At 34.8% G+C, this 23,101-nt stretch overlaps 2 protein-coding genes across 3 annotated transcripts in view; both read right to left on the reverse strand.

Moving 5' to 3' along the window:
* snx29 (sorting nexin 29) overlaps positions 1-13,414 on the reverse strand; it is a 173,185-nt gene extending 159,771 nt beyond the window's left edge. For both annotated transcript variants that reach the window (XR_012341437.1, XM_073828126.1), the window contains exons 1-11: positions 13,070-13,414; positions 12,409-12,473; positions 10,806-10,858; positions 10,558-10,682; positions 8,281-8,461; positions 8,099-8,169; positions 7,746-8,000; positions 5,269-5,629; positions 3,565-3,683; positions 3,301-3,394; positions 3,117-3,199 (exon numbers count right to left, since the gene is read on the reverse strand). Coding sequence is in view for 1 of the 2 variants with exons in the window: in XM_073828126.1 (XP_073684227.1) it covers positions 3,117-3,199; positions 3,301-3,394; positions 3,565-3,683; positions 5,269-5,629; positions 7,746-8,000; positions 8,099-8,169; positions 8,281-8,461; positions 10,558-10,682; positions 10,806-10,858; positions 12,409-12,473; positions 13,070-13,076 (1,414 nt within the window). In the remaining variant the exon portion in view is untranslated. The remainder of the gene's footprint in view (positions 1-3,116; positions 3,200-3,300; positions 3,395-3,564; positions 3,684-5,268; positions 5,630-7,745; positions 8,001-8,098; positions 8,170-8,280; positions 8,462-10,557; positions 10,683-10,805; positions 10,859-12,408; positions 12,474-13,069) is intronic.
* A 732-nt stretch (positions 13,415-14,146) lies between these two features.
* On the reverse strand, positions 14,147-16,409 carry LOC141297919 (tumor necrosis factor receptor superfamily member 17). The gene is made up of 3 exons (XM_073828386.1): positions 16,158-16,409; positions 14,832-14,972; positions 14,147-14,600 (listed from the first exon to the last, which is right to left on the reverse strand). The coding sequence occupies exons 1-3, from the start codon at positions 16,309-16,311 to the stop codon at positions 14,386-14,388; spliced, it is 510 nt and encodes a 169-aa protein (XP_073684487.1). The 5' UTR covers positions 16,312-16,409; the 3' UTR covers positions 14,147-14,385.
* Between the last annotated feature and the right edge of the window lie 6,692 nt (positions 16,410-23,101).

Below are 23,101 nucleotides of genomic sequence, written 5' to 3' on the forward strand. Positions count from 1 at the left end.
CCCCAATTATTTTAGCAGTGAATAAATAAAAAGTCTGTGCAGTACATAAATGCATATAAATATAATGATCCAGGTCAAAAAGCTGTCGACTGTATAGCTCATGAAAACAAAACTAAGGAGAAAATAGCATTTTTAAGCCTTAAAGGTAATGTTTGTTGCATTCATAATTAAACAGCAGTTAATAGGTTATTAAGGCATATGGAGAAAGCTATGTTTGATCTGAAATTGAATTTTACTCCTGTCTGAGAGCACAAGCAGATCTGGGAACTCTGCATGGAACATTTTCTTGCTTTCATCTTTTCTCCTTTTTATTTTTGAAAGCTGAAGTATAACTGGATCAGTCACCTCCAGCCCCATCTCAAAGTTGTGTTTTGTCCAGACAAAAGAAAGAGAGAGAAAAAGAGGAATAGCATGAGAGTGTTTCACACTGAACCAACAGTGCCCTCATCTGGAAAGAGGAAGTATGCCAGGGGTAAATCAAAAGAATAGAAATCGAAGTCCAGAATGATGTCTATCCCTACAAGCATATCATGTCTCTACAGCACAAAAACAGTCAAGTGTTGGATCACCATCCTAATTTCCAGTTTCAATGTCATGTTTTCAAAGGCAAAGTCACATGGCCAATATTTAAACGATGATTCAAACAGTCTCACATCTGCACCAAACCACTAGACAACAGAGCTGTAGTCGAGGCAAATTACCTCAATGATGCCATCTGTCCACAGCCCAAATCCTTAAAGACCTAAACGCTTTAGATGAAGCTCAAATACACAAGCGTAGTTAAAGGAACAGTTCACTCAAAAAGGATTACAATCATTTAAAACGATAATTCTATTACTACTCATTCACCTTCATGTTGTTCCAAAACAGTCTGCTGCAGTTTTTATTTTCTGTGGAGCACAAAAAGTTTTTTTTTTTTTTTTTTTCATTTTTGAAGAACATTCATCTAGATCTTATTCATACAACAAAGTTCATAGTGACCACAGGCTATTAAACTTCAAAAAAAGTTTGTTGGCAAAAAAAGTTTTTTCTTTCATAAACTACTATTCAAAAGTAGGGCTGCAACTAACGACTATTTTAATAGTCGACTAGTCACCGACTATTGAAACGATTAGTCGACTAATCGGATAATTATTCAATTTTTCTCAAATTTAGCATGAGATTGCTTTAATTATGTGGAAAATTATAGTAAACACAAGAAAGAAGGGGGTACTTCAATAAAAGATGCATATTTTGCTGCTGATAGGCCAATTCATACTAAAAGTAAATAAAAATGCCCTGTCTAAAACCAATTAGGCACAGTGCTCGGTCAGTACAGACATAAATGCATAATTTAAGAAACTCTATAATTTTTTTAATGGACAGGCACATTTGTTTTATAAGAAAAAATAAATTAAAATCAAGTAAACATTTTCTTCCTGTAAACCATCAGCAGCAATAAAACAGTAAACAAAAATGTATATCCAAAACAAAACGTATTGGCTTCCATGTTATTTAAATCTTACCGAGGCCAGCCAAACTCCGTTTCATTCAACTGTCCGACGTGCTTTCTCTTTAAATGTTCTTGCATCACAGAGGTGCTGCAGTGATGCGCAAGGACTGCTTTACAAACCATGCAGGTAATATTTTAATTCGCCGTAGCAGGCTAAAATGCTCCCAAACTTTACTCCTGTTTCATACATACTCAGTCTGCAGTGCGTCTACAGTCCGTGTGCGTTACGTATGCGGTGCAGAAGAAGCACAGACTCGTTTTGCTTTCACACAGAACGCGTTTGCAGTCCGTACATTGTGAACGTTCTAATCCGTTAACATGGGTGTGGAAAAAAAAAACGCACTGCAGACGGAGTATGTGTGAAACGGGCGTGTTTTGGTACGCGCAGCTGCTGCGTTGGACGCCGCCATTTCTGTATGTTATCGCTCAGCATAGAAGCTGCGTATGTGCGACTCTCGGCAGAAAGATGCCTCACTCGGTTGTCTGGCGACAACATCGACAATGAAATTCATTGTCGACTATTTCTATTATCGATTTTTGTCGACAACGTCGACGAATCGTTGCAGCCCTATTCAAAAGTTTGAAAGATCTCTTATGATCTCACCCAGGCTGCATTTATTTGATCAAAAACACAGTAGAAACTGTGAAATTATAATTATTTTTTAAAGCATTTTAAAATAACATTTCTATTTGAATATATCTTAAAATGAAATGTTTTTTTGGTAACACTTTACAATAAGGTTCATTAGTTAACATTAGTTAAAAACATTAGTTAACATGAATTAATAATGAACTGCACTTATACAGAATTTATTATTCTTTGTTAATGTTAAAATTAACATTTACTAATACATTATTAAAATCTTCTTAACATTAGTTAATGCAGTGAGAACTAACATGAACAAACAATGAAAAACTGTATTTTCGTTAACTAACGTTAATGAAGATTAGTAAATACAGTAACAAATGTATTGCTCATAGTTAGTTCATGTTAGTTAGTACATTAATTAATGTTTAATTAATGAACATTATTGTAAAGTGTTACCGTTTTTTTGATGGCAAAGTTGATTTTTCAGCAGCCATTACTCTAGTTTTTAGAGTCTTCAGAAATGTAATATGCTTATTTAATTCTTTTTATTAGTATCACTGTTGAAAACAGTTGCGCTACTTAATATGTTTGTTGAAACAATTTCTTTTTTTCATGAATCTTTGAGGAATAGAAAGATCAAAAAACAGCATTTATTTATAACAGCAATGCTTTGTTACCAGGTAAAGTCTTTACTTTGCATTTTGCATTTTTCAAATTAAAACAAATCTTGCTGATATTTAACTTTTAAACATTTTTAGAGCCTGACCGTTGTATTGAAAAGTTCTGTGTGACCATATAAATCTCAAAATTGTGTTCCATAGAAAAACAACAACAGTTTTGAAACAACATGAGGTAAACAAATGAGTAAATAAATAATTAAAGAACTACCATTTCCATTTCTGGGTGAACAATTCCTTTAAATTGGTATAAACTTTGTTCCTGTATAGGTGCAACCTTCAAAAACAAAACTAAAAAGAGCAAAAGACCAAAATAAGATCTCTGTAAAATAATAGGGTTTAGCTTGGGTCGACTCACCAACAGTCATGGACTCAGGAAGGCCAGGGGTCGGCATAACATTGGTCACAGGCGCAATCTGTGCTGGTAAGTCTGGTTCCATGCTGAGACATCAAAAGTTAATACAGATAATAGCTATTAGTCTTCAAAGAAGAAATTTTATTAACAGAAATCTTATAAAAATGTGTTCTTTTGTATCAGATACCTAAACTGAAGTTGGCTTTGTTTTTCACTGTCAGTTGGTGGGCTTGAGCTCTCCTTCTGTCCTTGAAATTCGACATTCTCAACTGAACTGCCAGCTGTAAGCACAAAAATAGCAAAATTCTTCATGCCAGGACCGTCATTACACATAACGCACTTAATTACATAGCACTGTATTTTAAGTTAATTTTTTTATTTGCAAAGCCACGTCTGTGGTCAGGACCATAAAAAAAGCAAGATGTCCCTGAATAAAGGCTGTGGGTCTGACCTTGTTGTGTGTAGGGCTCATTGGGGGCCAGAGGTATGAGAATGTGTGAGTTGTCATTGTCCGTGATGATTTGCCTTGGACTCCATGTGGAAACACTGGATAAACTCCCCACAACCATCCTATGCAGAACAGAATATTTGTTTCAGTGTGATTACACAAGTAAGTTCTAAGTAGGAATACTAAGTTAATAGTCTGTTAATATACAGTCAAGTCCGAAATTATTAATTATTATTATTAATTTCCCCTGGCAAATTCTGACTCTGACTTAGTTACTTTTATTTTTATTATTTTCTCAGCATTTATTTACATTTGAACAAAAAGTGGCATGTCCAAAATTATTCATACACTTTGCAAACTGTCACAGTCTATGGGAAAATCCAAAGTTCTATACCATTCCAAATAGTCCAAGCTGTTCTAAAGCATCTTAAGTACACTGATTAACTGGGAACAGCTGTTTTAATCAACTCAACAGGTGAAAAACAGACACTCTCTGCTGTTGGTTTGTGGACAGTCATGGCTAAGACAAAGAAGCTCACTGAGGACCTGCGGCTGCGCATTGTGGCTGCTTACAAGTCAGGAAAGGGCTATAAGACCATATCTAAATGTTTTGACGTTCCAGTGGCTACAGTGCAAAGTATTATTAAAAAATACAAGATCTTCTTCACTGTGAAAAAAGAGGACGTGGTCGGAAGCCAAAAGTGACACCTGTGCTGGCCAGGAGGAGAGTGAGAGAGGTAAAAAAGAATCCAAGGATCACCACCAAGGCCATCCTGATGAATCTGGGCTCTGCTGATGGCAACATCTCAAGGCAGACAATCCAACAGACACTGCACACCGCTGGATTCCACAGACGCAGACCAAGGAGGACACCACTTCTCCAGATAAGACACACAAAAGCCCGCTTGGCTTTTGCAAATGCTCATCTGGACAAAGAAGAAGACTTCTGGTCTTCTATTTTATGGTCAGATGAAACAAAAATTGAATTGTTTGGCCACAATGATGTAGCCTTTATTTGGCATAAAAAAGGAGAAGCGTTCAACCCTAAGAACACCATCCCCACTGTCAAACATGGTGGTGGGAACATAATGTTTTGTTTGTTTGTTTGTTTTTTCAGCAAGTGGACCAGGGAACCTAATCACAGTAAACGGCACCATGAAAGAGGAGCAAGACATCAAAATTTTCAACAACTTAAGGCAGTCTGCAGAGAAACTTGGCCTTGGGACAGTGGACATTTCAGCACGACAACGACCCAAAACACACAGCTAAAAGTGGTGAAGAAATGGTTAGCAGACAAAACATTAACGTTTTGCAGTGGCCCAGCCAGAGTCCTGACTTAAATCCAATTGAGAATCTGTGGAGGGAGCTAAAGATCAGGGTGATGGCAAGGAGACCCTCCAACCTGAAAGAGTTGAAGCTTATCACTAAAGATGAATGGGCAAAAATACCAGTGGAGACATGCAAAAAGCTGGTCAGCAATTATAGGAAGCGTTTGTTTGCAGTAATAGCCAATAAAGGTTTTTCTATTGATTATTGAGAAAGGTATGAATAATTTTGGCCATGGCACTTTTTGTTCAGATGTAAATAAAAGATGAGTAATATTTTTTTCCACAATGATGCCTCTTGTATTTTTAATAATTCAATTCAAGTCTCACTACATCATAGTGTCGATTATTGCAAATAAAGCAAGATTTCAAGTCAACTCACTGGTCCCCATTCCCATGATCCTCTTCTGTAGGCTCCGGCCTTCTTTTTCCATAAACATCATCCTCTTCCTCCTCTTCATTGTCAATGCTCTTGGTATCAGGCATTACTCCGTTCTGCGGGGGTGTTTCAGGCCAGTTCACGATCCCAGGCTCAGTCAGGCCATTATGAACAGGAGAGGTTGAGTCTTGAGGGTCCAGAGCCTCCTCAGAACTCACATGACCCACAGTACTCTTCCTGAGACTCCTCACAACATCCTCACCAGCCTCATCCTCATCTTCCGCACCCGCGTCCAAGTCATCATCAAAGGAGATGATGTTTGTGATCTTCTTTTTACGTCTGCGCTCTTTTCTTAAACCGGAATCTAAAATGGAAGTAAAAGGAATAATATGAGGGTGAGTAATAATACCAATAATCAATTTTATAAAAATGACCCAAAAGTTTCAAAAGTTTATTAAGAGCCTGGGAGGTTAAACTTTTTGAATTTGAAGATTAGGGTAAATTTAACTTATTTTGTCTTCTGGGAAACATGCAAGTATCTTCTGTAGCTTCTGAAAGGCAGTACTAAATGACAAAAATATGATACTTAGGCAAGAAAAATTCACACATCTTCATTCTGTTCAAAAGTTTTCACCCCCTGTTCTATAATCCATGTTTTTCCTTCTGAAGCATCAGTGAACAACTATCACTACACAAAAAACACAGCTGTGGATCTTTCAGGTAACAACACAGTTTTAAGAACCTTTTGAACAGGGTCATTTTTAGAAATTCAAGTATTATTTTCTCTTGTGGACTATATGTAAATGTCTTTTATGTGAAATGTGTTATTGACATCAGTACTGAATAAAAAAATTACATGCATTTTGTATGATCCCTCTTATTTTGGCAAAATAATTAACATTTTGCAGATTCTGCAAGGTGTATGTAAACTTTTTTACTTCAACTGTACTTGACTTCAGAGTGCTGAATTGCAGAGCTTGTGCAAACATATCCACATTGCTATTATCAGATGCTTTCTTAACTGCTTTTTTCACTGCTGTTTCTGTTATTGAGAGGAAAGCATGCATCACATATTTACATATTCATCTAAACCTGCTCTCAGCAGTGTGGGTGGTGTTGGATGTTCAGTAAAAGTATAGCGTTGCTCAGGTATTTCAGGTATAATTTCCTTTTACCCCAAGCAGAGAACAAAAAAGAATTTTGCTGTGAGTATATCAGGGCCCGTATCCCTAAAGAATTTTTGTGCAAAAAGTGGCTCCTAGCGGCCAAATTCTAAGAAAATTCTCAGAGTCATGACGTTTTCTTAGAATTTCCCCTAAAAGTGACACGAAAATCCCAGTTAATATAAAAGCTATTCCTCAAGATTCCTAGCGCTTAAAAGGGCTCCTAAGGCGAGATCTGCTAAGAGCAGGGAAGAGGACTTTTAGTGGCTTAGGAGTTCCCCTAAGCAGCATTGATTGTTTGGGATATTGTGTCCCAGGCGCGCCTCTTGCCTTGGCTGGTGACAGTTGGGCCAAATTTTCCTCGTAACATACCTTTATGTTCGTTCACCAACTGGGCCAGCAACAAACCTTGCTCCTCAGTCCAGTTCGGCTTGCGATTCCTTTTTTCCTCCATTTTCTGTGTTTGTAGGATATTTGATAACAAGCCTTCATAAATAGACCAGCCAGCAATCACAGACATTGATAAAAGCTGAGCTGTGTTACCCTCGTTAAGACCACACTGAGTTGTAACGTTGCAATTTCTACTTCATTAAGGACAGCCCATCTTGTTTTCAATGAGGTCCATATGGGAGTGAAAGTACAAAATATGCCAGCTAGGATATTAATATGAGCAAATAAGACACGAATTATTATTTGAACAGGGTGTAATGAGCTTAAGTTTTCACATATTTTAGATTCTAATGTTAGGCTGTAACCCCTACAGCTTAATATTCATTTTCCAGATATTTTCTTGAATGTGAAATATTATTTACTATTACAGTCTGCATAAGATTAGAGTGTATAATTATGTTTATTGCTTTGAGGGTACATCCTTTGCTCATTATCACCAAAAGTTAATTTTCATCAAACTTGTAGGACCAACCAATCACGGCTTTTGAAATGATGACTCATACCTAGCAACGGGGTCAACCACACCTCCTCACTAAGATAGGATTTTCCATCCATTCCTTGCTCAGAGTTCACTGAAAATGTTCTGGAATCACTTCTAAGCTAAAACTCCTGGCAAGGAATTTTTAGGTTAAGTTAGGAGCTCTCTGAGAGGATTCTCAGAATCTTTAGGGATACGGGCCCTGGGCTTTAAGGGTACATTTTAATACTCTACAGTACAAATATGCACCTTTTAGGCATAGACATGGTACAAAGTTGTCCCTTCAGGGGTTACTGCCAAAATGACAAGTTGTACCCCTAGAACTACAGTGTTCGCACATATTTCTGACAGTTCATGTTGAATTCTGTTATGGTATGTGACACAAGTACCTGCAGAAGTGCTGCGAGGCAGGACAGGCAGTGGGTCTGATGGAGCATCCGAGCGAGGGATGAAACCAGGGACCACTGCGGTGGCAGTGCCAATTTCCCGCAGAAGCGTGCTGACACCTTGAGTAGACTCTTTCCACAAACTGCTCATGCCCTGTGTGGACTCCTTAAGCAGGTGAGACACAGACGACCCCCCACGAACTTGGCCATTTAGGTCCGTGTTGTCGATGTTGATGGCAAACAGTATGGAATTGAGCCCTATTGACACATAAACTGAACTTAGACTTGCACAGGGAAGGACACACAGGTACATGACTTCAAGACGGCAAGTGGCAAATAACTTATTGAAATATTACCTGCAGCCATGGTGGGCAGCATACTGGCTCTTTCCTCATCCAGGACAAAAGCCCAGTCTTCATAGAAGGCACTAAATTAAAAGAATTTACCAATGAACCGAGAATGTTGAATAAATTAAAAGATTCTTACTGATATGTTGAGAAAAACAACATTCAGTCAAGTGAATCATGGAATTCTGTACCTAAGACGGGCATGGTCTGCAAGAAGCATGTGGAGGTAACGCTCTAGTGAGTGTTCGTTCAGGGCACAACGAAGCCATGCCCGGCCCCGGCCCTGCTCAGATGTAATATTCCGCAGAGAGTAAAAGCGCTGCAGCTCATGACGGTTGAGGTGCTCCTTGACATAAAACCAGAATGTCAGCTCTGCAACACACAACAAACGCCTGTATGAAACGACACGTTAATGTTCTCAGTTCCTCATAATAAAAAGTACAAAATATTACAGAAGTTATATAAAAGGAGGTCATTTGTAAATCAGAATTTAGGAAATACCAGTCCCACATACAGCTTGGTTAGCTGTGTGTATGTAACACTTTTTCAAATAGGTCACTTAGGGCTCAGGTGGTCATACTTGTTTGACTTCGTGACATTTAGGTACTGTAGGATACAGGGTGGTGCGGCCCCATGGTTAACGATCTGGGCGGGAAACCAAAAGGTTGTGGGCTTAGATAAGATCATTTTCACCAAGAATGTGTCCTGTTTATTTATTTTTTCTTCTGAGGAAAAAAATATGACTTTCATACACTATCAGTCAAAAGTTTTTGAACAGTAAGATTTTTAGCATTTTTTTAAAGAATTCCCTTTCTCCTTACCAAGCCTGCATTTATTTGACTCAAAATACAAAAAAGCAGTAATATTGTGAAATATTTTACTATTTAAAATGACAGCATTCTAATATACTGATTTGCTGTTCAAGAAACATTTTCTATTATTATTATCAATATTTAAAAGATTTTTTCAGTTTTTTTAAACACATTTTTTCAGCGATCAAAGATCAGCATTTATTCGAAATAAAAAACCCTTGTAACATTATACACTATACCATTTAAAAGCTTGGAGTCAGTAAAATTTATTTATTTTGTTTTGTTTTATTTTATTTTATTTTATTTTGGGTAAAGACATTATATAAATTAATACTTTATTAGCAAGGATGCTTTAAATTGATCAAAAGTGATGATAAAGACATTTATATATTTCATCAAAGAAAGTTTAACACAAATATATCTGTTACGCTAAATGACAATGGAACATTATTTGACCGATATATGACTCTTTATTTTCACAAAGTATTTGAAACATTAAAGCTGACACTTTAGTTGCATTTAACATGATTTCTATGTATAAAAAATCACTTTTGTACATTTAGTTTGATGCAGACACCTCGTGCAGATGTCTCGACCCATATATATATATGTGACCCTGGACCACAAAACCAGTCATAAGTGTCAATTTTTCAAAATTAAGATTTATACATCATCTGAAAGCTAAATAAATAAGCTTTCCATTGTATGGTTTGTTAGGATATGACAATATTTGTTTGAGATACAACTATTTGAAAATCTGGAATCTGAGGGTAAAAAAAAACCTAAATACTGAGAAAGTTGTCCAAACGAAGTTCTTAGCAATGCATATTACTAATCAAAAAATAAGTTTTAAAATATTCAGGGTAGGAAATTTACAAAATATCTTCATGGAATATGATCTGTACTTAATATCGTAATGATTTTTGGCATAAAAGAAAAATCGATAATTCCGACCCATACTTTGTATTTTTGGCTATTGCTACAAATATACCCGTGCTACTTAAGACTGGTTTTGTGGTCCAGGTTCACATATGTATATATCTGCAAAAAAAACATGACCGTATGAACTCATTCGGCTATAAATTTCTTCAAGTATGTTTGTTAAGGACTTGAGTTTCGAGTGGAGTTCATCAAGTACATTATTTACAATAGAAACTCAAGCTTAATGAACATCATTCAAAATCCGTACTACTTTCTGAGTCAACTTTCTACTATACAAAAGCTAAAAGTACAAAGCATTGATTCATAGTATCACTCTTAGTTGTGCTGTTAATTTTAAACAGCTCAAAACCACAGCAGGTGCAAAGACTAACCTCAGAAAAACCGTGTTTCTCTTTTTTGCCATTTTTAAAAGGCTTGTTGCATAACCATCTGGTTTCATAAACAGTATCAGCACCTGGTTTTCCTGTATGAGCACTCATGAGCATCTGTTTCCTCTATGGACAACCCAGAACACCACATGTGTTCTTTGTTACTAGGGAAATCTCTCTGGCAATGTCTCTTAGGGGTACCAACTAAGACAAACTCATTATTTAGGGCAAAGAATTCAATGAGTAAATGCTTGGAAAAATACTTCGATTAACATGACTGGCTAAAAGATGAACGACGGAAAGTAAGGTCCGCGTGTCGATTATTTAATGGAATGAGTTACAGTACCTGCTTCAGTTTTACTGCTAAATCCAGCAGCATGTTTAATGGCAGCTGCAGTGAGGGCTAAACCACGACTTTTCCTCAAGCCGTGTTGAAGTACTGCTTCAAACTGGGCACACAGGCATATGACTCTGCGACAGCAAAAGAGGAAAAATTATAAATTAATAAAAGCATACAAATTTGGTATGATCTGATCACACTTTTCCAGATGTATAAAATAAAGAGGTAAAACAGTTATAACATTTTCTTCTCACCTGCTATCAGAATCTGAGGCAATCTCCTTCCTGCCACCAAAGCGAATTTGGCACTGAGAGGAAAATAATCAATTAGAAAAGGGCATGTTCAGCCCTTAATGAACATTGTTATATTTCAAAATCATATTATTCAAACAGTTGGAAATGTCATTGTTGTCTTCAAACTTTTTTATGCATTATATATCTTTCTGCAGCACCTTCATGGGCACCTGGATAAATATTAATATTTAATAACCTAATCTACCATTGTCACTAAACTCACTAAATAAAACAGCTGGTAAATGCGAGAAACATAAATTATTTTCTGCACTCAAACTAAAATAGCATATCGGTGTTGACAGTGTTTGTTCATAAAAAGGTATCCTGATATTTTATTTTCTGTTTAAAAAAAAAAAAACAGATTTTTATCATTAGTATTTATACTTTTTTTTTCTATACCAATATATTGGTTGATTAACTGCCAGATATTTTAACACCAATAAGTGTAAAAAAAAGTCACTGCTGTCAGAAATGATGTGGATATGTGACCCTGAAACCCAAAACATAAGTCATAAGTCGCATGGATATATTTGTAGCAATAGCCAACAATACATTGTATGGGCCATAATTATCCATTTTTCTTTTATGCTAAAAATCATTAAGATATTAAGATCATGTTCCGTGAAGATTTTTGGAAATGCCCTACTGTAAATATATCACATCTTAATTTTTGATTAGTAATACGCATTGCTAAGAACTTCATTTGGACAAGTTTAAGTTCATTTTCTTAAAGGAGTAGTTCACTTTCAGAACAAAAATTCACAGATAATGTACTCACCGCCTTGTCATCCAAGATGTTCATGTCTTTCTTTCTTCAGTTGTAAGGAAATAATGTTTTTTGAGGAAAACATTGCACAATTTCTCTCCATATAATGGATTTCTATAGTGCCCCCGAGTTTGAACTTCTAAAATGCAGTTTCAAATGGCTCCAAATGATCACAGCCGAGGAAAGAAGGGTCTTATCTAGCAAAACGATAGGTTATTTTCTAAAAAATATATATATACTTTTAATCTCAAATGCTTGTCTTGTGTAGCTCTATGTGTACTCTGTGTAGAGATTAAAAAATATATAGATTATAAATGTTTTTAGAAAATAACCAATCATTTCGCTAGATAAGACCCTTCTTCCTCAGCTGGGAAGTTCAAACTGGGGGGCACCATAGAAGTCCATTATATGGAGAGAAATCCTGAAATGTTTTCAAAACATAATTTCTTTACAACTGAAGAAAGAAAGACATGAACATCTTGGATGACAAGGGGGTAAGTACATTATCTGTCATTTTTTGTTCTGAAAGTGAACTACTCCTTTAATATTTACATTTTTTTGCACCCTCAGCTTTCAGATGATGTATAAATCTCAATTTCAAAATTTAAAACAATTGACCCTTATGACTGGTTTTGTGGTCCAGGTCACATATATTTTATAATTGGCAGAACTGGGCACTTAAAAGCCTATAAATCAATTGTTCAAAGGCAGCACTGTCAAAGAGGAAATGCTTTGTGTTAGAAGTGGAAACAAAAAAAGTTATCAAATAATCAAGGAAACAACTCAATGTCACTTTACCTGTTTAACTGCATCAAGAAGTCTCTCCAACAGGTTTTGTCTTTTCAGGTCATTTTGCTGCGTGCCTGTAAGGTACAGTGTATTGAGATATTACTGATATTAACAGTCAAAATAAACATAAAAATCACAGAGCATGAAATGAATAACAATGATTAACAATTTGGTAAACGATTGACTGCACAGACAAGCACAAGCAGATCTGAATGGTGTAAGCTGGCACTGTCAGTCTGAATATACTGATCTATTCTTCACTGATAAACAATTATATATACATATATGTACATACACACCCAAACACACATATATCTGTATGCAGTCAATCTTTTGTCATAATGCTAAACTGTTATTCATTTCATGCTGTGATTTTTGTCCTGAATGAAGCCCAACTCAGTCACACATTTGACATGACCTGTCAAAACAACATATAAAGAAATTAGGAAGTTGTTGCAGTTGTTGTCAAAATGACTCTTTTATTCCATTTATGCTCTTGACTTAGTTCTTTAAGTATGACATTCTAGTATTTGCATATGCATAGCACAGACTGGATGTTTTGAAACCCCTGGCTTCCTCACAAACAATATTTAAATAGCAATTACATGTGTTGAATATACAAATAAACAACGTAACAGCAAGAATCCATCACCTCATATTTACAACTCACCGTTCATTCTGAAATTCCAGACCAAACGGTTTAGCAAGCGACATGAATAGCGGTTGCGTATGTCCCCAAAAGTATCAAATTATTCCCAAAAGATGTTTACAAACACTGTTGACATTTTGGGTCGTTCTCCATAGTTTCATTTGCAGAGCGGTTAAACGTTACAGTATAACCGAGGCCTAGCTTTAGAAAACACTAGCAGTTTTTTAAAGCCGTTTAATGCATCACAACTATGACTAGTCTGTTTTATGAAGTGTCGTAAGGGTTTACTGTTTAGCATGAGTTAACTGTTTTCTACCGAGTTAAACTGTATCGTTGTGCTAACTAGAGCTCGCTAATGCCACTGTACAGCGCTCGTGTCAGTCACATGACATTGCCCTCGTGTCACGTGACAGCAACATTGTCACGTGGGTCAAAGCTACACAGCCTAATAAATCATTCAAAAAAATATAAATAAACGTATTTTGAAGTCGAATTTACGTCAGTGGATTCTGAAAGTCTGTTTTAAAGGGAAAGTTCACACAAAGATGAACACTCCGACATCCTTTACTTACCCTCGTTTTGTTCCAAACCTGTATGACTTTATTTCTTCGGTGAAAAACAAAAGGAAATGTTTAGGCAGACTGTTGGACAACTTCCGTCACCGTTCACCTTCATATTGTTTTTCATACAGTGAAAGTAAATGGTGACTGAAATGATTTTGCCTAACAAATCAACCCCTTAGGAAAATTAACCATGGTTTTACTACAAATAAAACCCAAATGAACTATTTCACTATAGTTACAGCATGCTAACCACAAATTAACCATGGTTTTGCTACACTAACCACAGTTTATGTCTCTCTTTATGACTTTTACTACAACAATGATTTTGATAAGAGAAATGTCATACATTGTTTGGGAAATAAAATTAAAGGGTAAATAATGGCAGATTTTACAATGAAATAGGTGAACTATCCTTTTAAGCATATATTTTTACAAATAGTAAGAACATATTTTAATTTAACAAAGCTACAACTTAATGTTGTACAGTTTTGCACTGATAAAAAAGTGACCTTTTGCACAAAGTATGGTGAAAAATTGTTTTTAATATTTTATCAATTCTAATATTGCAGATAATACATCTAAATAACACTGAGATGTTCACTTCTGACAATCAGATACCATCTTGTGTTGAAGTTCAAGTCCTGTGTCCGTTATTAGTGCATCCAGCAGTCGTGACAGTTTTATCCAGTTTTATGCTCACTATCACTGTTTACCAGATGATGTGCAGTGTTTTCTGAGTCTCCTGTTGTTCTAGAAGTTCCAGTGATCTCCTCTCTATATGACAGGTTTACAATGGTACGCTTGTACTGTCTTTGTGGTAACCAGCAAAGTTGTGCCTTCCTCAGTGGAAGGAAGAGGCAGGTTGGAGTTGTAGTGATGCTGGTTTAATCCATCTGAGAAATCAGTCGTAGCTTCATCCGTATCTTCAGATTGCTCTGTGACATTCGAGCCTCTCTCGCTGTCAGACGTTGTTTGTTCTTGACCTATCACTGTGTGACATTTCATTGACTTTGTAAGAATTTGTTTCCCACACAGTTAATGTCACTATAAAACACTAAGTGCTAGAATAAGCATAGACATACAAAAATATCAAATGAAGTCATATGTTGTAATAATGTCATACATAAAATCAAAAATGCTATCATTTAAATCAATGTACTATAATTTGGACAACACTGACTACATTTTTATTAATATTCAAAATTCTTTCAGCAGTATACCTTTTTTCATGATGGGCTTACAGGTTTTTCTGCGTATAACTCGCAGAATAATGGTCAGTGCTGTGAAAGCTCCCAGGAACACAAAAAACACGATCAAAATTAAACGAATGTTTTGATTCTTTTCAACTTCATTCTCTGGGACTGTAAAGGACACAATGAGGCACTGAATAAGAGACTGAAATCATACAACATAATACAGTTCTATTCATAAGTGGTCATACGTTTTGCAGAATTTAAACAATTTTATTTGAATGATATAAAAAAGGACATTTATATAATAATTGCGTTTGGTATTTTATTTTGTACTGCCCTACTGTACTGTTTTGTACTGTTTTTTATGCATTTATATTATACATATATTTTACATGTAGAATATATGTATATATTAATAAATATTCTATTTTATATTGAATAGTTATATACAGTCAAACCAAAAATTATTCAGACACCAGATATATTTTTTACTAGTGGGTGCAGGGCACTATAGTTGATTTATGTAAGTGAGAATAGCAAAATAAAGTAAACTGTGACATATTATACCCCAAATTCTTCATACAGTGGACTACCAGTAAATTATTTAAACAATTTGAACTGACCATGTTTTACTTTTTACACCACAGACTGAACAAAATTAGGCATTGCTTGGTAATTGGTCGAGAAAGTCTTGATAGTTGTGTAAATATAGTCATACTAACAGTTATCTGAATATTTGGTTGATACATACCTTTCTATTAAAGTTATCTGACATTATCAAGATGAATTTGTTCCAACACAGTTTAACTCTAAGGCTGATGATACACTGGGCAACTTTTTGAGCAATATTGCCGGGCAACTTTGGCAAATGTTGCCGTCAATGGGCAACCAGGTGAGAAACAGGGCCCACGATTGATCTAAATTATCCAGATAGAAATCTGTTACCCATTTTCAATGGGAAAGTGCCCAAATAATATTGCAAAAAAAAAGTTGCCCGATAAAATTGCTCAAAAAGTTGCCCCGTGTATCATCAGCATAAGTTCTTGTCGTATTTTATTACCATTTATTACTGTGATAATAAACTGTGATAGTGTGAGAAATATGTTGAAGGTTTCTGAATAAATTTAGGTTTGACTGTAGCTTCTTCAGGGCAGCAAACATTATAATCATGTTTTAAAAAATTTCTAAACAACTTATTGATTCAGCAAGGAGTATGTTGACTTGCTGTGACTTTAACTATTACATTTATACAAAAAATCAGTAACCTTACTGTGCTTGTTCATAGTCTTAGTTTTGAAAATGAAAATTAAATGAATTTAAAAGTTTTGAATCAGATATTAAAGCAATACTTACTTGAGGTACAAAATGTTTTGCAAAGAGTTGGCGGGGAGTTGCATCTAATGGAGCAATGTTGACACTCCTCAAGAAGTCCATCGTAATAATAATTCTTTGCACATTTTCCCTCAGCATAAATAATAATGTAAAGCAGCAATATGAAGGGAAGCATCGTCCACTGAGGTACTAGGCATCACTGAACTTACACAGCAGCCAACATTTTATTATGCCCAGTATGTAAATATGACTTAAGAAGGGGATGTCCCTGGGCCGTCGACACTTTTGTCTTTCGCAATGGCATCAAAAAAGTTTTTCACATTTTCTCATGACAGAAACTGTTCATCAACCAAATTTCCATTGTTGTTTAATTACTCATGTAAGTACATTGTTAAACTTATTACAGTTTAAAAATGATTTGTTTAATTACAACTTAAGCCAGTAACAACTTAAGTCTACTTGGTACTAAATCCTGTTTTGTACCTTTTGCATACTGACAGCCACCATAATAACACAGGTAGTAAAGAGAAAGCCACATGTAAAGTCAAAGTTCATCACAAGTAGCCTTTCCACAAGCTGAAGTAAATACTAATATTTGGAAGGTGTACAACTACGAAACAACATCATGGTAGCACACAACACTAAAATATTGCAATAAACATGAATTAAACAACATGAGCTGTAACATAAAACCCTAATATGAATAACTGATAACAAAAACTAATAAGAAACACAATTATTTAAATTAAACACCATCAAATGTGTCTCTAAGGGAAATCAGGAAGTGCCAGTTTACGGTTTTCACTGTAAATTATTACAGTAATGGTGCATTAACAGTTTTACTGTACACTTAGATTAAATGTATATTACAGTTTCCCCCTATATATAGGGAACTTACTGTTAACCAATTGTGACCTAGTATCATTTATACATCAACTGAAAGCTGAATACATTGAATAAATAAGCTTTCCATTGATGTATAGTTTGTTAGGATAAGACAATATTTGGCTGAGATACAAATATTTGAAAAATCTGAGGGTGCAAAAAAAAAAAAATCCAAATATTGAGAAAAAAGTTTTTATCAATTTTACGGTAGGACTTTTACAAAATATCCCCATGGAACGTAACCTTTACTTAATATCCTAATAATTTGTGGCATAAAAGAAAAATGTATCATTTTGACCCATACAAAATATTTCCTCTTTGACAATGCTGGCTTTAAACAAGTGATTTATAGGTTTTTTCAGTGCCCAGTAATGCTAATTCTACTATATATGTGACCCTGGACCACAAAACCAGTCATAAGGGGCTATTTTTTTTTTAGATTTATACATCATCTGAAAGCTGAGGGTGCAAAAAAAATCTAAATATTGAGAAATTCCTTTAAAGTTGTCCAAATGAGTTCTTTGCAATGCATATTACTAATGAAAAATTATACTACTTAAAATATCTTCATGGAACATGATCTTTACTTACTTTACTTTCTTAATAATTTTTGGCATAAAACAAATTGATCATTTTGACCAATACAATGTATTTTTGGCTATTGCTACAAATATACCCATGCTACTTAAGACTGGTTTTGTGGTCCAGTATCACAATTAACAAGTTTTCTTATAGCATTTTTAACCCTCTAAAGGGCAAGCCATAAAGAGACGTCAGAAAATCAATTATTTATCATTTCTATCTTATTGGAACTTGTATTAAAAACACTTGTTTATTAATGTTGCTTGTTACATTTTAAACAAATGGTTGTAATTCCTGAATGCTTTGTAATACAGGTCTCTTTTTAAAGATGAGACATTGCAGATTTTTGCTGAAGTGATTAAGTATAAGAAAATGTAAGTTTAAGTTTACAGTAAAGATAATGTAATATAATATTTTCTTATTTAAATAATATATATATGTTTTATAAAATATGTTGCACTCTAAAATTGCTTTAAAATCAAAGCCATATTTCTAATTAAGTTATGTTCCAAACTTGAATATCACAGAAATGTTGGTTCCTGTGAGATTTTATTTGGGCACTCTACAAGAACTTTATAAATTTTTTGATGCCGTTTCTGTCACAAATCAATACATTTCTGTCACAGTATCACTTCCTTTACAAAACAGTCACCAAATATGAAACCTTGACTGTCACATCTTTCCAACGCTATGTGGTTTGTCAAGATTACAAAAAGATTTTATTTACTAAAACACAAGTCACAAAAGTCTATATATGTTTTTATATATTATAAAAAGAGTGCTCCCTGAGATACAAACATTTAGAGACAGATTACAAAAAAAATTAACCATTTAATTCATTAAATTTCAATGTAAACCTAATAAGCAAATGCTGAACAACAGCTTTATAAACAGGCAAGTCCCCACAAAGGCCCACAAAACCAGTCTGGGTATATTTGTAGCAATAGCCAAAAATACATTTTATGGGTCAAAATGATCAATTTTTCATTTATGCCAAGAATCATTAGGGTAAGTAAAGATCATGTTCTATGAAGATATTTTGAAAATTTCCTAAGGTAAATATATCAAAACTTAATTTTTGATTAGTAATATGCATTGCTAAGAATTTCATCTATACACTTTAAAGGCAATTTTCTCAATATTTAGATTTTTTTGCACTTTCAGATTACAGACTTTCAAATAGCTGTATCTCTGCCAAATATTGTCCTATTTTAACACCTTATCGTAATGCATCTGGAAAGCTAATTTATTCAAATGTATAATTGACACTTATGACTGGTTTTGTAGTCCAGGGTCAGGGTTAGGGTTAGTTATTTGTAAGATCAACGTTTATCAGAGGGTGATTAAATTTGTAGTAATGTTTGAACAAAGTCAGTATATTATTGACAACAAACACCCTTTCAAAATGAAACCATGAAATGAGACCTACACTTTGCCTGCCAAATGTTTGTATCCCCCAGAATATGTCGGCGTTTAACGTCTTTTCCCGTTAATATTACAATCATTTTAACAGAAACCAATAACAGGCTAATAAATGATTTTAATTGCAAAAGTTTGTACATAACACAAATAATATTTTCCTGATATCCTTTTAAACACATAAGCACTGCTTATTAGACATAGTGAGACAACATATTAGATTAGTTTATTATATAATAATGTTATCATATTATATTAAATAATACAAACATATTTTAGTTTAATTTGATTAAAAGAACAATATTTAAAATATATTTATATATATAGAGAAATGTAGCCAAACACTGATCTTCACTTCACTACACTTCAAAAAGTCATTTCAAAGCAGAGTGAATGCAGATGTGAAGTGGAGGGTCTCCCCGTGAAGCACTGTGGGAATAGAAATGCAAATCAGAGCCTGACACAGAATGTTGAGCAAAGTTTGCTGTGTGTGGTACAAAAGATAAGTCCTATTTGATTCTCTCTCCTGTCCAATAAGAATCCTCCTAAAGACCAGAACGCTATAAATGATTAACTTCATTGCAAAGATCATGCTTATTGATAATAACATGAAAATGAATTGGTTTCCATGCATTATCAAACTCATAGTGTATTATTTGTGTTACCTGTATGTTATATCACTAAAGGATCTCGGTTCAGGTTGTTGCTGGTCCCAGGTGGTTGATCATTCATATACAAGCTCATGGCAATGGTAACCGGTTGATCTGCTCTAGCCGTGCGGCTTGCCTGAGAGCCTTCAGCCTGAGTGTTGATTCTTCCATTTCTTCTGAAGGAGTTCCTCAGTCCGTTGGAAAGACTGCTGGAGACTTTACGCATAACGCCTGAAATTCCTTTAGTGTGTTTGTATTGAGCAATGTCATCTTCCAGCTCTTCAGGAGGCACTTCGATATTACCAGTGTACCAGAACACCCACCAGATAAGACTCAGGAAAATGATCACAGCTCCAGCGTAAATTAAAAAGTCATGGAAAAAGATGTTCCAAAACACACCAACCAGGAGGATAAAAAGTCCAAAAATGTCGTGGAAAACAGCAAACCAAAATGCACATTTACAACGACCAACTCCTGGATACTTTTTCTCCATATCCACAATATATTTGTGTCGTTTTTTATTGAATTGGTTTACTAGACTCCAGCTCGCCTCTTCAGAAGGCTACAGTGTTAAAAGTACACATGAGAAACATGACGTACACCTGTAGCTGATGTTCAAAGTACACTTAAGTGAATAAACCTCGATGTTGAGCAGTAAAATAACGCTTTTATCAGGATCACAATTGTGAAGATAAATGACCATCAAAACACACTACATGTGAGTCAAAATGACAACAATTACACCAACAAGTTAAACATTTTAACAGTAGTAATATTTACAAAAATGTACATAAATGTGAACCTGGACCACAAAACCAGTCTTAAGTAGCACAGGTATATTTGTAGCAATTTCCAATAATACATGATTCTTCTTTCATGCCAAAAATCATTAGGATAGTAAGTAAAGATCATGTTCCATGAAGATATTTCGTACATTTCCTACTGTAAATATATCAAAACTTAGTTTTTGATTCGTAATATGCATTAAGAACTTAATTTGGACTTTAAAGGCGTTTCTTTTTCCCCTATGTTTAGATTTTTTTTGCACCCTCAGATTTTCAGATAGTTGTATCTCAGCCAAATATTGTCCTATCCTAACTCTATCCAAACTTTACATCAATGGAAAATTTATTTATACAGCTTTCAGATGATGCATAAATTTCAAAAAATTGACCATTATGACTGGTTTTGTGTTCCAGGGTCTCAATTGTTTTCCACATGACATTGTTGGCTGCTACTGGTCTAATTCTAGATCATCCGCCTTTTGTGTTTCACATTTTCTTTTATGATCAATGTCCAGACCACACCGAGCACAGCAAACATCAGCCCGACTGAAAGACACAATGGGCCCAATTCATCCTCTGCAGGCATTGCGTATGTAGAATTACTATTAAGTAACCCACTAGAATTGAGGATTATCACAAAACCAGCAGCTAATGCTAGCCCGCCGGCGATCAAGATGAAAATGGGTTTGTGGTAGTGAGTCCAGCAATTGGGGTTTCTGGGTACAGGGTCCCGAACTGGAGTTGAAACGGTCACATCTTCACTTAAATCACACTGATCCACAGAGTTCATTTTTACAAGTCTAAACTTGGACAAAAAAAGACCGAAAATGAAAAATAAAGTTAAGTGAATGTCAACTCACTTGGATCTGTACTTATAAAAATAAAGGTGCTTCACAATACCATAGAAAAACCTTTTTTGTCTAAATGGTTCCACAGAGAACCCTTAACATCTGATAACTTTTCTGTTTCACAAAAGGTTCTTTGTGGCAAAAGAAGGTTCTTCTGATTATAAAGAGGTAAGAAAGAAATGATTCTTTAAAGAACCTTTACATGAATGGTTCTTTGTGAGACCAAAAATGGTTCTTCTATGGCATCGCTGTGAAGAACCTTTTAAAGCACCTTTATTTTTAAGAGTGTGATAAGCAGAATTAAACTGTCCAAAAATTGTGACCCTGGACCACAAAACCAGTCTGAAGTAGCACGGGTATATTTGTAGTTAAAAACACATTGTATGGGTCAAAATGATTGATTTTTCTTCTATCCAAAAATTATGTTTCATGAAGATATTTTGTAAATTGCCTACTGTAAATATATCAAAACTAAAATTTTAATTTGTAATATGCATTGCTAAGAACTTAATTTGGCCAACTTTAAAGGCAATTTGCACCCTCAGATTCTATATTTTCAAATTTGTAATTTTGGCCAAATATCGTCCTATCCTAACAAACCATACATCAATAGAAAGCTTATTTATTCAGTTGAATTATAAATCTCATCCAAAAATGTATACCGATTTATACAGAGGATGTATGTATGAATCTCAATTAAAAAAAAAAAAAAAAAAAGACCCTTATGACTAGTTTTGTGGTCCAGAGTCATAATTATCTTTCTGAATGGAATAGTTTACCCAATAATAAAAATACTATCATGTTTTCAGCCTCATGTTGTTCCAAAACTTCAATTCAGCCTTTAACAATATCATTATCTAAGCATTTGATTTGAAATTAGATTTTTTACTTGCCTTCTGTTTGGTCTCTGAGAACACTCTGTTGATTTTGTTGGGATCAGCCTAGGATGTACATCCAGGAAAAGTAATATTGTCAGAACGATAGAATGATCAAGCGTGTCTCCAAAGACGAGTCTAAATAGGAGACCAATATAGAAGGTCTTACAAAAATCTTGGAAAAAAAACACTCAAAACAGCAACAACAAGATGACCAATCCTAATGGAAAAACATAAAGCAAACCTATGTAACATACACTACTAGTGTAAGCAGGAACAACAGCACAAACAGAAGAGCAGCTGGTCCAACATAGCATCCAGCTCATCAAATACATGTAATATAATATAGCTGCAAGAAGCGAAGGTACAATAAGCGCAATGCAGAGCCGGAAGACAAAGAGGAGAAACAGAATATATGCAGTGGTGGCCAAAATTATTAGAACACTAGTATTTTCACCAGCTAAAAAATGGTGTAGTATGTCAGTAGGAAATATCAGTTTATATTTCCAAACATTCATTTTGTCATTAATTATGCTGCACACAGAGATCTGATCTTCATCATCATCCAGTCTGTCTGGAATGGCATGAAGACAGAACAAACTGAGACTAATTAAACCTAGAAGAAGTGTGGCAACGTCTCCAAGATGCTTCAAGCATGCAAGCTACAAAATTTTAAAAAAAGGTTATTGCAACTTATCTCACAATTGACTTTTTCTTAGAATTGCGTGATACAAATTTGCAATTCTGACTTTTTTTCTCAGAATTGTATAAACTGAGAAATAGTCAGAATTTTGTGATATAAACTCACAATTCTGTAAACATTTCATATGGCTCTTTTTTTTAGAACTGGACTTTAACTCGCAATTGCGAGTTGTATCTCACAATTCTGAGAAAAAAAAGTAAGAATTGCAAGATACAAAC

Source organism: Garra rufa, chromosome 22 (genome assembly GCF_049309525.1).
Source record: "Garra rufa chromosome 22, GarRuf1.0, whole genome shotgun sequence".
In the NCBI taxonomy this organism is placed as follows: Eukaryota; Metazoa; Chordata; class Actinopteri; order Cypriniformes; family Cyprinidae; genus Garra; species Garra rufa.

Coding starts and splice junctions, on each gene's coding strand:
- LOC141297919 (XM_073828386.1), bottom strand. CDS start 16,311: ATGCTTCCCTTCATATTGCTGCTTTACATTATTATTTATGCTGAGGGA. Junction 14,973..16,157: donor CAAAACATTTTGTACCTCAA/GTAAGTATTGCT, acceptor TGTCCTTTACAG/TCCCAGAGAATGAAGTTGAA. Junction 14,601..14,831: donor TAAGCCCATCATGAAAAAAG/GTATACTGCTGA, acceptor AATGTCACACAG/TGATAGGTCAAGAACAAACA.